Source organism: Engraulis encrasicolus, chromosome 23 (assembly GCF_034702125.1).
Source record: "Engraulis encrasicolus isolate BLACKSEA-1 chromosome 23, IST_EnEncr_1.0, whole genome shotgun sequence".
NCBI lineage: Eukaryota > Metazoa > Chordata > Actinopteri > Clupeiformes > Engraulidae > Engraulis > Engraulis encrasicolus.
The window spans coordinates 33,015,204-33,031,957 of record NC_085879.1 but is presented as its reverse complement, the minus strand read 5'-3'; the positions used below and the strand labels follow the sequence as shown (position 1 = coordinate 33,031,957).

At 44.8% G+C, this 16,754-nt stretch overlaps 1 protein-coding gene across 2 annotated transcripts in view; it reads right to left on the bottom strand.

Annotated features, from left to right (window-relative positions):
• Nucleotides 1-16,754, bottom strand: part of klhl4 (kelch-like family member 4) — a 75,097-nt gene that overhangs the window by 44,589 nt on the left and 13,754 nt on the right. Inside the window, exon 2 of one of the 2 annotated variants that reach the window (XM_063190009.1) lies at nucleotides 15,838-16,712. In XM_063190009.1, coding sequence (XP_063046079.1) covers nucleotides 15,838-16,406 — 569 coding nt within the window. In that variant the 5' untranslated portion in view covers nucleotides 16,407-16,712. Of the gene's footprint in view, nucleotides 1-15,837 lie in introns of both variants that reach the window. The other variant, XM_063190008.1, reaches the window with a different exon arrangement.

Here is a 16,754-nt window from a genome sequence, read left to right as displayed (position 1 = left end):
GTGTGTGTGTGTGTGTGTGTGTGTGTGTGTGTGTGTGTGTGTGTCTGTGTGTGTCTGTGTGTGTGTGTGTGTATGTGTGTGTGTCTGTGTCTGTGTGTCTGTGTGTCTGTGTGTCTGTGTGACTGTGCGTGTGCGTGTGTGTGTGTGTACGCATACATACAGTACCCGGGAGTTTACTCAGGCAAATGTCACCACGAGCTGGAATTGATCTGACACGAACAGAAGTTCGTTTCTGTAATGCGCCAATTTATTTCATAATATATAAAAGCCAGCTCTGAAATAATAATAATGTCAAGGTATAATTCAGTTCTGCTGCACACTCTGCTGCGTGCCATCCAGGCTGGTTTTAGTAAGCCCATAAAATACCTTTTCACTTTTTAATGAAGGACACAAATAATCTGCGCTAGAGCCATCGCTATTAGCCAAGGTCCTCCCTCTGCGCTCTGCTATAGTAGGAGAGGAATAGCTTGCCTTGCCCAGAGAAGTGTGAGCAAAACCAGGGCCGGCGCTAGGCATAGGCAGACAAGGCAGTCGCCAAGGGTGCCACATTTCAAGGGGGCACCAGTAACGCCTGCAGGTCCCACAGAATTAGAACATCAGAAAATAAAACATTAAGCTTTACATTTAAAATGATTATTCCATACTCAGTTTATATGTATTGTAGGTACTAGATCCACTATGCTCGATCAAATACATTATGTTTACAGATGCCAATTTCTAAATGCACAATAAGGAAAGGGGTTGCTTGCCAAAGGGCACCAAATTGACTAGAAGCGGCCCTGAGCGAGACTCATTTGCTCTTGTCTCCTGGAGCCCATGAAAAACTCACTGCAGCTCGAATAATGCAGGTGAGTTACATTCCCAGCATGCTTTGCCATCTCTTTATGAATCCTATAACCATCATAAAAAAACATGTCAGCAGCGTCTCTGTACTGTACAGTATAAATGATTTAAGGTATGTTTGATCAGCTGAAGGTGATTCGTTATTTCTATTTTTTTTAATACATTGTTTTGTGTGTGTTGTTAAAGTAAAAATTGCAATGTAAGGGGCCTCCTGATGAAAGAAAAATGCAGAAGAAGGAGGAATGTATATAGCCTACACACTGCAGTGCATTGGGAGTTTGGAACACAACACGGTGTGACATTAAATTGGAGGAAATTATCTTTTTTCTTCAATGATGAGGGGGGAGGTGCAGCAGCAAAAATAAACAACCAAAAAACGCCGCTGCTCTCCTCTCCTCTCCTCTCCTCTCCTCTGCTTCAGTGGAGGGTTGACGTGAGGAGGAGGCATCACCTAATATTCCACGGCTGAGATTCAGCACTTTCCTATTCTCTTGCTGCTGAATGTGCAGATGCGGCAATTAGTTTGCGGTTTCATATTTATTTATGGGGGAACAATTCTGTATGGGTTAGTAAGGCGCCCGGACATTTTCACGCTACCTCCTGCAGCCAACACAACACACCAACACAATAGTTATTGACTGCAATGCATGCCTTTGCCATGGACAAGTCGTTCATTATCCTGCAGCTCGGTAAAAGTAACAGTTGCCGTTAAAGTCACGAAAAGATATGAAAATGGAATGTGGTGGACATATCGTTTATAGAAAGATGTGGCCACTTAAAAGAAATTTCTCAGTTGCAATATTCCAACCCTGATATTCATGTTTATAGCAATTGTGTTAGCAGCAGCTGCATGTTCATTGCTTTGTGTTCTGGCTGCTAGAAATGATTTTGGGTCAGGATGGTAATGGGCAAATGTGTAATAGTTGCTCTAATGGGTTTACGCAACTTGTGCAATTAACTTGTAGCTGTTTGCACTCATGAGACTCATCCTGCCAGTTAAAAAAAGTCTAAAATTCAACCGTGTTTATTTTTGTTGGAGTGGAAAATGAATGAAAAACAGTATCTGGAGCAAACACAACAACAGCAATAATATAGCAAATGATTGCAAATTACAGTTTAAGGGAGAGGCTTGCTTGGTTCTCACCCCATCTCAGCTGGAATGAATAAAGTGAGTCATTGATCATCTTGCCTTTGCAATTTTAGCCCTCAGATTAGTTGTTGGTGTTCTGGCTATTGGGAAAGCCAGCAAATAATTAGTGAGTACAGATCCATCCATCCAAATGGGGGTTGCGTTGCATTTGCACACTGAACCCACCCCACTGTGATTGCTGCAATTTGCAAAGACGATTATACCTGATTGAATGGCTGCGTTGGGTACACTCCATCTGAGCTTGTATTCTATCCCCACCCATCCAACTGTTCACCTTCTTTTTGCTTTCTATTGACCCGTTTTGCCTGAGCATAGTACTTAACACCAAGACAGTTATTTCTCTCTGTGCTGTGCTGCCAGCTTTTGCTTTGCGGCGTGCCTTTCTTTTGTTCATTTTACTTCTTCACCTCTCTCTCTTTCTCTCTCTCTCTCTCTCTCTCTCTCTCTCTCTCTCTCTCTCTCTCTCTCTCACACACACACGTACACACACGCACACACACACACACGCGCACACACACACACAGACACACACGTACGCACAGACACACGCGCACACACACACACAGACACACACACGCGCACACACACACAGACACACACACACACACACACACACACACACACACACACAACATTTTTCTTTCTCTCAAGCTCTCTTCTTTCTCTTCTCTCTCTCTCTCTCTCTCTCTCTCTCTCTCTCTCTCTCTCTCTCTCTCTCTCTCTCTCTCTCTCCCTCCCTCCCTCCCTCCATCCCTCCGCCCTTCCTTCCCTCCCTCTTTCTCAGTGTCTATATAACAGCGGGTTATGATGAGGGCCACAACAATGGGAGTCAAGGTGTCAATGTCAACAGTTCATGAAGATGCTATGAGTCTATGAAGGCTCCTGCCGCGCTCCTGAAGCTTTTAGAGCCTGTCTGAGTTACTGCTCATTGCCGCGGATGTTGCCGTCATAACTCTCGCAGGCTATTTAGCCAGAATTGAGATATCCGTCAAAATAACAGCTGCTGACTCAAGTATCCTGGATTTCTCTCCGCTATATGATATGAAAGGGGTCAGGGACGAAATGTAAAGAAGTATCAGGTGCCCAAATGTTAACAGTCCCGTATTTTTCGACAGAAAAGAGCCATGACGTGCCTTTGTTTCAAGCGATCAAGGATGAAATGTGACGAATCAGGTACCCTAAGTATTAACTGTCCTTATTTTTCATAGACAGAAGAGGTCCCTGCCATGGTGTGTGTTCAGGTCAGGGACGATATGTGAAGTACTGTATCAGGTAACAGTCCTTTTTCCAAAGACAGAAGAGACCTCGAATGCCATGACATGCATTCACTTCAGAGGGTCAGGGTCTCAATTCTTTTTTTTTGAAAGACAGCTCCCTCCATTATAGTGTTTTTTATTGCACAGACGTGTTTCGGTGAGTGCCTTCTTCGGGGTCAGGGACAAAATATAAAGTAGCAGGTGCCAAAATATAAACACTTATTTTCCCATAAACAGAAGAGACCTCTGGTGCTGTGATTGGGTCAGGGACAAAACGTGAAGTACCATGTGCCCAAATACACATCAGCAGTACTTATTTTTCGCAGACAGTGAGGATCTTTGACGCTATGACATGCATTTATTGGAAAGGGTCAGGGACGAGATTCAAAAAGTATGAGATGACAAATGTTATCATCCTTGTTTTTCACAGTAAGAGGACCGTGACATGCACTCATTTCTTGTGCGGCCGCTGTGCGTGACTGACACCACACCATGCCCTTTGTCCATGAAAACACACAAACATGACAACACACCAGAGGTGTTCATTAAAATTTGAAGGGAGCTGTTTCTGTAGTTCGCAAAACAAAACAAAAATGTACCGACAAAAAAAAAAAGAATGTACCATACGGTTCTTGTTTTGCTGCAGATTCAACTGCTGCATTTTTCATTCATTTTGTGAACAAAAGACTGCATTCACTTCTGATTTTGTAAAAAAAATTGCACCAAACACACCTGCTTCATGGATAATAGCAATTCTGTGCACATAACAGGTATCACTGACCAACTTTTAAACTCCTATGGCACCAAACCCCAAGTGCATTCACACCATCTGTGCCATGAAATATTTATAGTATCAACATGGCACACAGGAGAGTTGTGCTGTGGTGTTAATTCAACATCAAGTGAGTCAGGCTAGCACTGTGAGTGTTAAATTCAACTCAGTGAGTGTTAAATTAACACTGCACAATTTTCTGCGCACTTCATGGTGTATTGAGGAAAGCAAGAGGTGTGAGATTTACATGTAACACAATGGGTCTACTCAAAGGGTCCAATGTACCGTGATTTCCGGGCTATATAAGCCACTACTTTCTTCTAATGCTTTCAACCCTACGGTTTATATCATGATGCGGCTGATATTTGGATTATTACATGGCAAGCACAATTTGAAGGGAGTTAGCTCCAATGCTAGTGTTGTGTAAATATATCCCATGCTATAACATGGACATCTGTGGCTTATACAGAGGTGCAACCTATACTGTATACTGTACAATTACTATTTTCTTCCTAAGAAGCTGTTCACACGTACATGGATATTTTTGGAAATACATTGGTTTTGGCCTCTCGTTCACAGGTAAGTTTACAGGTGTTGTAAGTTTACAATGTTTTAGAATGTAAAAGAAGAAAGGAAATCTGCACACTGTTACTGCTCACCGATTTATTCAACTCAACGTTTCGACCTCAGACGGTCTTCGTCAGGTCGAAACGTTGTTGTGTTGAATAAATCGGTGAGCAGTAACAGTGTGCAGATTTTCTTTCTTCTTTTACGCACATTTGTTTGATCCAGCACCTGTTTTACTGGATGTGCATGCATCACCTACACTACTTTTGAACGTTTCAGAATGATCATTAAAAATATCTGCATAAGTGTAAGCTTCATTTGGGCAGCTTATAATTGGGTGTGTGTTATAGTCCATAAATTACGGTAGGCCTACTCAAGAAGAAAATACAGCATTGTATTTAACGCCTTTTTCCATTCACACAGTGAGCCCAGCACGATTAATCTCATCACCAAACTTGTAAATCATTGACATTCTCCATAAGTACAGGCATGCTGACTTTGACTATCTGTGTTACAAGTCCATTTTTTGATCTAAGGTGAGAAGCGACCATGTCAACACAATGTCACTGTGCTAGTAACCCAAAGTAAATTTAAACAGAAGATAAGCAGAGGGGAAAAATGATCTCTTTTTTTGTTACACAAACACACGTTGACGGCCCCGGTGTGATGTGGCATTAATATGGATGTGGTAGCCATGGGTGGTACAGGTGATCAAAGTGCTGTGATTGTGTGTCACGATAAGGGAGAGAGAGAGAGAGAGAGAGAGAGAGAGAGAGAGAGAGAGAGAGAGAGAGAGAGAGAGAGAAGAGAGGGGGTAAAAGAAAGACAAAGAAAGCGACAGTGAGAGAGAGAGAGAGAGAGAGAGAGAGAGAGAGAGAGAGAGAGAGAGAGAAAGAGAAAGAGAGAGACCTTGCAAGAGAAAGAAAGAACCCGAAATAGATTGAGAGAGAGAGAGAGAGAGAGAGAGAGAGAGAGAGAGAGAGAGAGAGAGAGAGAGTGTGTGTGCTTCCTGCTTGTTTGTTTGTGCCCCGTTTGCCATATGCCGCGGCGCGCGGCGGACCCTGTGACACCGTAGCAAGTAGACCTGCTGTCATGCTGACAGTCCGGCCGAAGCCAAACAAATGATAACAGACATCACAGATGCTGTGTGGATTTTTAAAGGGGGCCCAACCACTGGCAAGGGAATGAGAAAAGAGAATACTCCCCCCTCGCTCTGATATCAGCTTGACTCTGAAAAATGGCCTGAAAATATATTTTTTTTAAATGGGGGGTGCAGCAAAAAAAATGAAAAGAAAGAAAGGAAAAACCCCTGAAGGTCTAGCAATGACACGGAGGCATACACACACAAATCACCTCTCAAGAGGGTTGTGCGGCTCGTCGTCTGTTTAGCTGCGCCTGCCTGGTTGCAGACTCGTCGACTGTTTAGCTGCGCCTGCCTGGTTGCAGAGGTACTGCACTAGAAGGGAACGACTCAGAACGTAGAGAAAGAGTCATTACGCAGGAATACGGTAGAAGTGTTAATTCAACACTTAGATACTAAGATTTAACACTGACAGTGTTGGTCCTACTCTCAGAGGTAAATTAACACTGTACAAATTGCTGTGTGCTCAATTAGAAATGAAAGATTCTGTAGAGAAAGACTAATAACAAAGTAAAATGGTGGTGTTAAATTAACTCTTAAAGGTGCGCGGTGTAGAATTGTGGCCAGAGTAGTAGCAATTTTGCCAGTCATAATGAATACTTGGAATTTAATGGTGGTGGTAAGTACTAATGAAAAAAGGTAACATTGGTGAATGGGCCGCATGAATGCTGGAAATAAACTACTAAAAATATTGTAGATTCATCACTTGGAGACTCAACACAAATTGAACTGGTAGTCTATTGCTCCTGCTGTACAGCATGTTCTGTGTAACTCTGTGTACTGCATTAGAAATGAAAGAGTCTGTAGTGTACTGCACACGAAGAAGAGTAATTATGAGCATGGGATGTGACATTGTCATAGTGGCTCCGCGTGTGACTTGTCATATTTCCTCTGCCGGGCTATTTGTCAGCGGTGTCTCCCATGACCACGGCTGAGGAGGTGACAAATAATGCATGTCACATTTATGACGGGGACACTTAATGGGGAACCTCAGCTGTAAAGGCAAATTGGCACGAGCCTGTTGGCTTGCCAGCAACTGCTACTACAGAACACACATGTACAGGAAACACAGGAAAAACTCATTTGAATAAAGCCACAATGAATCCCATGTTACATTATGGAGAGAGGACAATATTGTAATTTAGATTCTGTTTAGAAAACACAAAAAATCTGCATCGTGCTTCTGCATGCAGCACCTAAAATATGCAGTGCATACTACTGTGGGGTTAAACATCATGCAAAAAATCATAGCGATTTCTTGTGGTGTTTAGGGCAACATGAGAATAGAACAGAATAGAATAGAATAGAATAGAATAGAATAGAATAGAATGGAATAGAATAGAATAGAATGCATGGTGAATCTTTTCAATCACCCCCGGTCACTCAATAAACTAGTAGGCCTATACTCAGAGACTACACTTCATAAACCAAATATAGCAACTAAACAAATGAACTAAGTATGGAATCCTAGATGCACATCTATTAACATAATATCTAGAGACTGTGATATAATCCCATATATAGAGTAACTCATCCAGATTCTGAGGCATGGTATACTGCGTGTGTCCAGTATACAAACTGCCTGAAGCGCCACTCAACACCAAACAAACAAACAAACAAAAACATTATATAGCCTTCTGTGGAGCTCTTGGGAATCTCAGGCCTTCCAGATTTGTCCTGATGTAACCCCCTTCATCAGTTCCCTCAGTATGTGGCGTATAGCCTATATAATATGTATGAAGTGGCTGCGGCTGGCTCTCCAAGTCTGAAGACTCAAGTCTTGATGTGAAGGAGATCTCATTTTCTCCAAATTCGATAATGAGACAAGTAATCATCCGTCCATTTGATGCGCTTCCCTTATTACACTGATAGCATAAATGGCAAGTTCTCCAGAGATAGGAGAGGAGGATGGGCGGCAGATGAAGGAAGGAAGGCAATAAGAGCTCCAGCATTTAATAGCGTGCAAAATAGACGCAGACAAAGAAGCTTCCCGAAGCTAAGTCTTTTTATTCTCTCTCTCTCGCTCTCTCTCTCTCTCTCTCTCTCTCTCTCTCTCTCTCTCTCTCTCTCTCTCTCTCTCTCTCTCTCTCTCTCTCTCAAAGACAAGTGCGCTCCGTCTCTGTTGAGAACACAATGAACGCGCCCTGGCTGACTCTAGTTCTAGGAAGCAAGCCCGCCGCTCCTGCCTTTTGAACGAGTTTGCATTTGTTGGTATTTCTAAACAAGAGCGAAGCGACGCCAAGGGGTGGAAAAGGGGGAAAGGAAGGAAGAGGAGGAGATGTACTAAAAGATGCAAGATAACAATTAAAATGGTAGTTGTTTGATGTCCCAAAACATAAGAAGCTACAGGGATGGGTGGAAAGGGGGGCAAAAACAGCACGCACAGCACAGCACAGCACAGTAGCAACAGCAACAACAACAGTAGGCTATTTGTCAGATTACTGAAGATGAATGAATCCCATCTTGCTAAACTAAATATGCTGCTGGCTCACTGATAGTTTAATAGTCAGCAGCACGCCTCGCTCCCCCGCTGTGGCGGAAACTATGAATGGTGGTGGTGACGTGATTTACACACGCTGACATCACGCTAGAGTAGGTAGGGGCCTACTTGTATACATTACATTAGGGACCGCTCTTCCTCCACCTCAATTTTGATTTGTTTACCAGAGAGGCTCTCTAGGCTACTGCACCAGTCAGCATACCACACAACTCAACCACAACGGTGTGTTTGTTTACAAGAGGAAAGACCAAGGTGTCAACAAATATTGAACCATGATACAACTCAAGCAACGGTCAGATCATTGACTAGAGCAAAGAGATAGGTGTCAACAAGAAATATTGAACCGCGTGCTGGTTCCATTACATCTGAAGCCATGTCTTGGATAAGATTAATCCCTTTATCTATAGGCCACAGCGTGGACAACCTACAGTTCATTTATACTGACTACTGGCTTCATCATACAGGATGGCCTTGTTTTACCTGTCCATTCACATGGTTGAATGATCATCTGGTTGAATTGAACAAGTAGTGTAATATGTGGTGCTGGATCGGAAACTAATGAGTCCAGGTAACCCATCACTGCCAGGACCGATGTAGCTGCTCTCCACCCTTGTTCATTCTTGTGTTCTTCAGTAAGGCACCTACACTACACCAAAGACTATTTATATATATATATATATAGAGACAGAGAGATATGCCAATGTAATAGGTTGCTATGGGCACCTAACATGACCAGGTTCCGGTCTGTCTAAAGGGGCGTGTCATAATACTGCTTCAATGAATAGAACAGTCCTTAGGTCTGCCTAAAGGGGGGTTTCCCCCCCTTCCCCCTTGCAGTAGAACCTGGAAACAATGGGCCAACGGAATCTCTCTCTCTCTCTCTCTCTGGCATCAGTGTAGGCCCTGCCATGGCTCAAACAGTAGGGCACTGCACTGCTACACCGGCCACACTTGTTCGATTCCAGCCCGGGTCCTTTGCCGACCCTTCTCCGTCTCTCTCTCCCCACTTCCTTCCTGTCTATCTCACTGCCCTGTCACGATTAAAGGCATAAAAAGCCCCAAAATATATTTACAGTAGGCCCTAAACACATCTTTTTTTAAAGCATCAGTGTAATGTAAAGTGTGGGCCACACAGCGGTCACTCATAACAGTCAATTCTGACCAGACTGTCTTCATTAATATACAAAGTCATATAAAGTCTGTGTGTGTGTGTGTTTGAGTTTGAATTTCAGCATTGATTAATATATTCCATAATAATATCGTCAGCGATGGAGGCATCTCATCATATTCGCCAATTTATTCATACAGCTAACAAGATTTTTTAGGAAATGATTAAAGGAGCCTTGGCTTCTAGCCAAAGTTATAAAGGTTACGTCTCCCTAATCACACTTTCATGATTTCTGTTATTGCCCTGCCTCTCCTCTCCTCCTCCTCCTCTCCTCCCTTTCTCTCCCTTCTCCTCCCTCCTCCCTCAGCTCTCTTGCTCGCTCGCTTGATCTCTGTGCAATTTATGGAGGGAATTAAAACATTAAAACGTGGTGACACAAACAGACCTCGTTCGTGCAAGGCGAGCTGCACTTTCCATGAGCTCCAGACTCTGACATCTGCTGCTTCCAGTGTTGCCAGATGTGTCTGATCAAATCCCGCCCAAAAGGTTCTCAAAAAACGCCAAAATGCGCTGAATTCCGCCCAATTTCAACAAATTTGTATTGATTCTATGGGTCCAAAACTGCAACAACAACCATTTTTCCCGATTTTACCCGCAGACGGCCATCCCAAGTTGCCCAATTATGCAGGTAACCGCCCAATCTGGCAACACTGGCTGCTTCTGTCTGTCGCCGCCAGGGCAACAAGGCACAGACTCTTCCCCAAAAGCACACAGTGAGAGCAGTAAAAAAAAATGAAGCATTAACTCAACACTTACAGAGTCGATATAACATCTTTAAGATTGCATTTGGTCCCAGTGTACTCTCTAAGTGTTGAATTAACACACTGCATTTGTGCGCAACAAAGTGCATGGCATGGCACAGCACGGTGGGGGCAATTTTTTGTTTTAAAACCATCATATTATCACCATGGCAATACTGCTGTTACTAGGGCTGGAAATCCAAATTAATTCATTTGCCCGGAATATTTTATTCATTACATAGTTAGTGTATGATCAAATTTGGCTGCTTTTCAAGGCTGGCTGAGCTGGGCTGCATTAGAAGGAGAAGCTGAGGAGGAGACTGGTGCTGATGCTGATGCTTCTCGCAGTCACAGCCTCACAGTCAGGGCTGGACCGGTAATCTGGCATACAGGGCATTTTCCCGGTGGGCCGACAGTCCTCGGGCCAACACTTTAATTTTTTGTTTTTTTTTTGTTTCAAATTTTCGATTATAGACTGAGCCACAATTTAGATGGGGCATCTCATCGGTGCATCCTTTATACGGTGGACTGATCCCATCATAATTGTATGGGGGTGAGGGTGAGGGGCTGGTCTATGCCAAAAATGCCCGGGCCGGTATGTGGTTCCAGGCCAACCCTGCTCACAGCTCTCTACCTCCTCAGCCTCGTCAGCCGCAGCTGGGAAATCAAGGCAACTAAAGGTGTTAGGAGAGGTGATCACAGTTCACACCTCAAAGTGCCAAAGATGGCAGTCTGCTCAACTCTGCTGCTTTTCAAGAGGCTTCTTGTTAGCAGGGCCGCTGACAGCTTTGGCTGGGCCCGGGACAAAGACATCTAAAAGGGCCCTAAATCCAATACATACAATGTAATGAGGATCCAAAATCTGCCCCCCCTCTCTCTCCCTGGGCCCAGGACAAGTGACCCCTTTGTCCCTCCCCCTGTTGACTTTCCTGCTTATTAGTGGTGGTGTAAAAGAAGGAGGAGAAAAAAAGCACACCACCGAATCCAGGGGCGGAGATATGTAAATACACAAGCGTGTGTTTAATTCAGGGGATTGCTTCACATTTAACTTCCAGTTTCAACTCTCCACCCTCTACAGAAAATAACGCGCCAAGTGCACTGCAAAGGCATGTAACCTTTCCTCCACTATTTCAGTGACTTCATTTTATTTACACCTGAAGGTAGACCTGACACCTCCTCTTCTCTTCTTTCCTCACTTCTCCTCTCCTGCAGTATCTTCTCCTCCCCTCTTTTTCCTTCAAACATTGGCCATGTTTTTTAAGAAAGCCTGGTAACATCTTTGAAATCACAAAATCTAGTAGTACATTGACATTTCAATGTCAAACGAGATAAGTAGGAATATCACCAGCCACTTATCAATGTGGCTTTAAACAAACATTGTCTGAAAATCTTCAAGTACCGGTACTACACTTACATTTCAGTGTCAAACAGGATAACTACCAATAACTAGGAATATCATCACCACTCCATTATCCCCTCTTTTCAATTAACCTTCACACACACACACACATACGGCAAGCAGCAGGCAAGGGCCATTGATACATCTCGCTGTCAGCTTATTTCACGGTCAGAATAAGGTTCATTTCCCCTCTCTCTCTCTCTCTCTCTCTCTCTCTCTCTCTCTCTCTGTCTCTCTCTCTCTCTCTCTCTCAGTGGACAGCACTGCAAGGCTGAGAGCTGAGGCCATTTCGGAGACTCTTGATAAATAACGTCTCCTTGCTCGGACACAGGCACCTCAGCAACTTCTACTCTACAGTAGCAAGGTGCCTTTTTTCGACGCCAGTTGTGACGAATTTCAGGTACAATTTTGCCTGCGAAGCGGCTTTGAGCTGCTGGCCAGGCAGCAGAGCTATAGCGTTTGAAATAATTCGCCCCCCTCACACAAGATGAAAATGAAATAGAATCGCTGCATCACAGTCATAATTCGGGTGCTAATGGTATTTGCTTCCTGTGAAATGATGCTGCACGGTTGCTTAGCCGGTTTTCCACCTGTCTTCTTCACTCAGTCTTTGCAGAATTAGCTATGATTTTTTTTCTGTTATTGGTTTTGTGGCTTGTAGCCAGTATTGCATTACCTCTGTTGCACTCAGTTACACAATATTAGACGAAACAAATGTCTGTGCTTTGTTTTCATAAATGAATTAAATTGGGATTGTGTTATTGTTAAGGCTGCAGCTGTTGTTGTTGTTGTCATTGTCGTGTCTGGTGGTATCATCAAGGCCGGTGGTAGCTATGGCTGGGCCTGGGACAAATTAATCTGAAAAGTCCCTTCACCCAATACATAAAATGTAATGGGGACCTGATTAGCTGCTCCCTCCTCTCCCTGGGCCAGGGACAACTGACCTTTTTGTCTCCCCCTGCCAGCCGGCTTTCCAGGTTGTCATCATTGTGGCCACTGTACCCGTATTTTGACACATCAAAAAAAAAAAAACAGAACATATACGATGATATCATCCACGTACTACACGTGTACGTTATGTCCGAATTTCAGATTTACTTGACCGGTTACATCATCGGTTGACACGAGTTACGAAAATCCTACACCTCAGGTGAAGGACACATTACAATATTGGCTCACTGTATTATTGAGTTCATTAATACGGACTCATCCCGGCTTGCCATTACCTTAAGCCCATCGCGTCCAGATGAAAGTGTGGGTCAGTATTTACATGCTAGGGGTATTGACCTTCACATCCATTAAATTAGAACGAGAGCCTCTTGCTCGAGAGGAGAGGGTCAATACGCACACGCCGCTCGGATGGCTGCTAAGATTACCGTGTGCTGCAGCCCTTAAGTGCAGGGCAGCATGGTTGTAATTGCAATTTCATTAGACTTAGACTTCATGTCTGCCACAAATCTGCCTATGCAACTGAGATTGTATCGAAGATGTGAAAAGTGTTTGAGCTGCATTAACCCTTTAAGCGTTAAGCTTTTTGTGTGGTTTGGCTTGCCTAAAAACACAGGCCTACAGTACCTAACTAGAGCAGTGTTCACAGCCTAATCCAACAGGCTTAACCAGCTGTTAACTTAAATGTTAGGCTACAATGTGTTAGTGACTTATTGTATTACTTCCTCTTCTGAATTTTGCGCATAGAACAACAAAGGACCCTTGGGAAGGATGATTTTACAAAGATACGTATGACTTTGAATTCATCTCCGTCACAAATCTGTCTTTGCGTCCAAGATTGTATCAAAGGTGCAAAAACTGTTCAAGCTGCATTAACTAAAACTGCAAAATGTCTTAGTGAAACTGTTGTATTTAGCCTACTTCACAGTGTATTTTGCAAACAGAACAACAAAGGACTCTTGAGAAGGGTGTTTTCTACAAAGGTAAATGTGCATAAACAGAACTGAATTGTCATTTCATTGCATCAGTGTGACAGTGCAGTGTGTCACGTGGAGGCGCTGCACAACATCACAGACAAACACACACACACGCATGTCTTGATCTGCGAGGCTTTTATTGTGCAACAAGGGGGCTGCCTCATCATGGGAAAAACAGCCCCCATAAAACTATAGGCCCTGATGGGCCGCGTGCTGCACATGGCAATTAACATTAAAGATGCTGCTTTTTTAATGGCTCTTTGGGTTATTGTGCTTGCTGCATGTTAATCTAGAAGACATGTAAACAACATGCCATTTAAGTTCTCCAAAGTACTGTAGCCTACACTCCATCCAGTGCCCTAAAAAACAGAAAGCATCTAAGTGCATTCCAATTAAATTATGTATACGGTGGTTGCGTTGCGACTACTTAAAAAAGCGATGTGGGTAAACTGGAACTCATCAAATTCAAGTGATGCTCAAATCTGCATCATACTAAAATGGATACACTTGAACTGAAATGAATAGGTCCATTCATCTAAATAACTATAAAATATATCACAGGCCTATCACAGGCCTTTATAACACACGCCTTGCTGTTCTGCTGCTTTTCTTGTCAACATCACAAGACTGTATGGAAAGCCTTGGGATGATTGGGATGAAGATGGGATGGGAGGAGGAGGGGGGGGGTCATACATCATAGTCATTTGACAAGGCATTGCCTGCTCGAAATGTGTGCCCCGGGCCATCCCATAAGCCGAAGCCCTCTCTCTGACGGGGCCGGCGAATGGGAGACGAGCGCCTCTTTATCTCACATGACATTGGCTTTTAGTGGGGGTCACTCGTGTCACTTCCCTTCACAAGGCAAGACAGCCTACTCCACTTCCTGCCACATCAGGGAAATTAAATTATGCTGGACATACTGGAGTGGAGTGGGGCTGACATTTTTTTTTTACAGGTTTCCCCTAACAGACAACGAGAGCACTTAATGCGGGAATATAAAACAAAAATACAGCCCTATAGTGCTGCTGTATCAAGGATTGCTGGAGTTCATATTCTCATAAATTTCCATCGATCTTAGTGACCAAATTAACCTCCCCCCACACCCCCACACCCCCACTCTCCTTCTCCACCTCTCTCTCTGCCTCATGCCTTCACTCCAGCTGTACTGATACATAACACTTCTGGCATGGAAAATTCATGGATCTCACCCTTCCCCAATTCTATAGCGCCTGCGCCAGCACTCTCTCTGATGTAATGCTGTCGCTCCTGTAACATTTATAACTCGGTGGGTTGAATGCGTTAAGATGCATGAGGTGGCGAAGCGAAGGAAGGGAAAGAAGAAGAACCTCTTTTGCTGCAGGTTATGAAAATGCAGTCCTGCTAAATAAAACTGACAGCAGTCACAGGCTCGCGAAAAAAAATCCTCCATCACACAACTCGGAGAGTCGCAACTCCTGCTAGAGTTGGGTGTTAGGAGAGAGAACGCCTGGCCCTACCGTGGCTGATATGGTAGGGCACTCGTCTGCTCGTCTGCACCCCGTCTCTCTCTCCCAACTTGTTTCCTGTCTCTACTTCACTGTCCTATCTGAGAAAAATACAATAAAGGCTTGTAAAGCTCCCAAAAAATACTTAAGAAAAAGAAGAGAGAACGGCATCCACAACAGGCATGCACACACAGCACAAGGTTGTGGCGGCCACTTAGTTGAAGTGCAGTGTGCATGGTGTGGTGTGTGTGTGTGTGTGCTCCCTTGCCGTGTTATGCTATCTGCCCTAATGAATAATGAATATTGAGGGTATGTTAGAGGCCTGTGTTGGGTTTTTTTTTCTTTACAGCGTGCACTATTTCACTAAGCCCCAATCCCCAGGTGCGCAATATAGTGGCGGCATGCTCCTTTGGAGCCCCATTTGAAACCGATAGCCCAAGCAGACATTCAGTAACTTGCCTTAATAGAGCTCACTGGGACCACATATTATATACGCCGGACATAAATGATACAAGCCCCCCCAGCTTCATTAAGTGAGTTCATGTTGACAGGCATAAACACACTTGTGTATGTACACACACACTGTCCACCATGGCAGCTATTTCCCCGTTTTCAAATCAGCACAAACTTGACGTACGACCCGTGCTCTGAGTAACTTGTTTTGTCATCATATTTTCAGAGAGCACTGCTCTCTCGAGGTGAATTGTTTTTTTTTTAGTAGACAATAAGTGCTGTCTGGACTCTAAGAAAGGAACAGTTAATATTATCCCAATTTTTGACTGTTGTAGTTTAATATTCATAGGTACTAGTGCTCAAGTGAAGGCGCCTAGTCCTCAGACTCTCTCTGTGCCGACACAAAGAAAACTGAGCTGAGCCGGTTATGATTCGTTACCTGTCTTTTGCCGCGTCCTCCAAGGGGTCCTCCACGTTATTGTTCTTCACACTCTCACTCTGGCTCCTCTCCTCCTCCTCCCCTTTCCCCAGCTCTCTGCCGTTCGGCAAGGATCCCACGGATTTCGGGAGCTGCTCCTCTCCTCCTCCTCCTCCTCCTCCGCCGCTGCTCTGCAGGTGTTGAATCTGGATATTGTGCTGCTGCTGCTGGTGCTGCTGCTGCTGCTGGTGGTGCTGCTGGTTGTGGTTCCATGATTGATGGCTGGGTCTCGAGTAGACCGGCGTGGGTCCAGGACTGGGCGCCAGGATGCTGTTGTTGTGCTGGTGCTGGTGCTGGTGCTGGTGAGCGGGGCTGTTGCCGGAGGACTTGCGGAGCCCTCCTAGTCGGTCGCCCCGGTGCGTCTTGAGGCGCCCCTGCACAGGTGTGCCGCCGCGCAGGTGCTCGAGCCCGTCGGGCTGCAGGTAGCCGCTGTTGCCCCCCGCCGAACTTTGCGAGGAGTGACTGAACCAGCGCCAGCGCAAGCGGAGGATCTGCTTCACGTCGAACTCCTTCTTGCCCGACACAGACATCCTGTTTCTCGAGACCGTCCGGCGTGGTGGTGGTGGGGTGGGGGGCTGGGGGGGTGAAGGGGGGGACTAACACATGGAAGTCCCGGGGTCGGAGAGGCAGACTGCCCTATGCCTGGATGGAAGGAAGCGTGCTTGCTGGCTTGGTTGCTTGCGTTAAGATGCGTGCGCGTATTTCTGTGCGTCTTGTCCTCCTTCCTCCTCGTGTCTCTCTCCACTCCGCTCCTCTCCACTCCACTCCGCTCCTTTCCACTCTTCGCTTTGCTCTTCTCTCGTTGCGTCTCGGTCAGTCCGTCAGTCAGTGCGCTTCTGTGCAGGCGGTGCGAGAGAGAGAGAGAGAGGAGAGAAAAA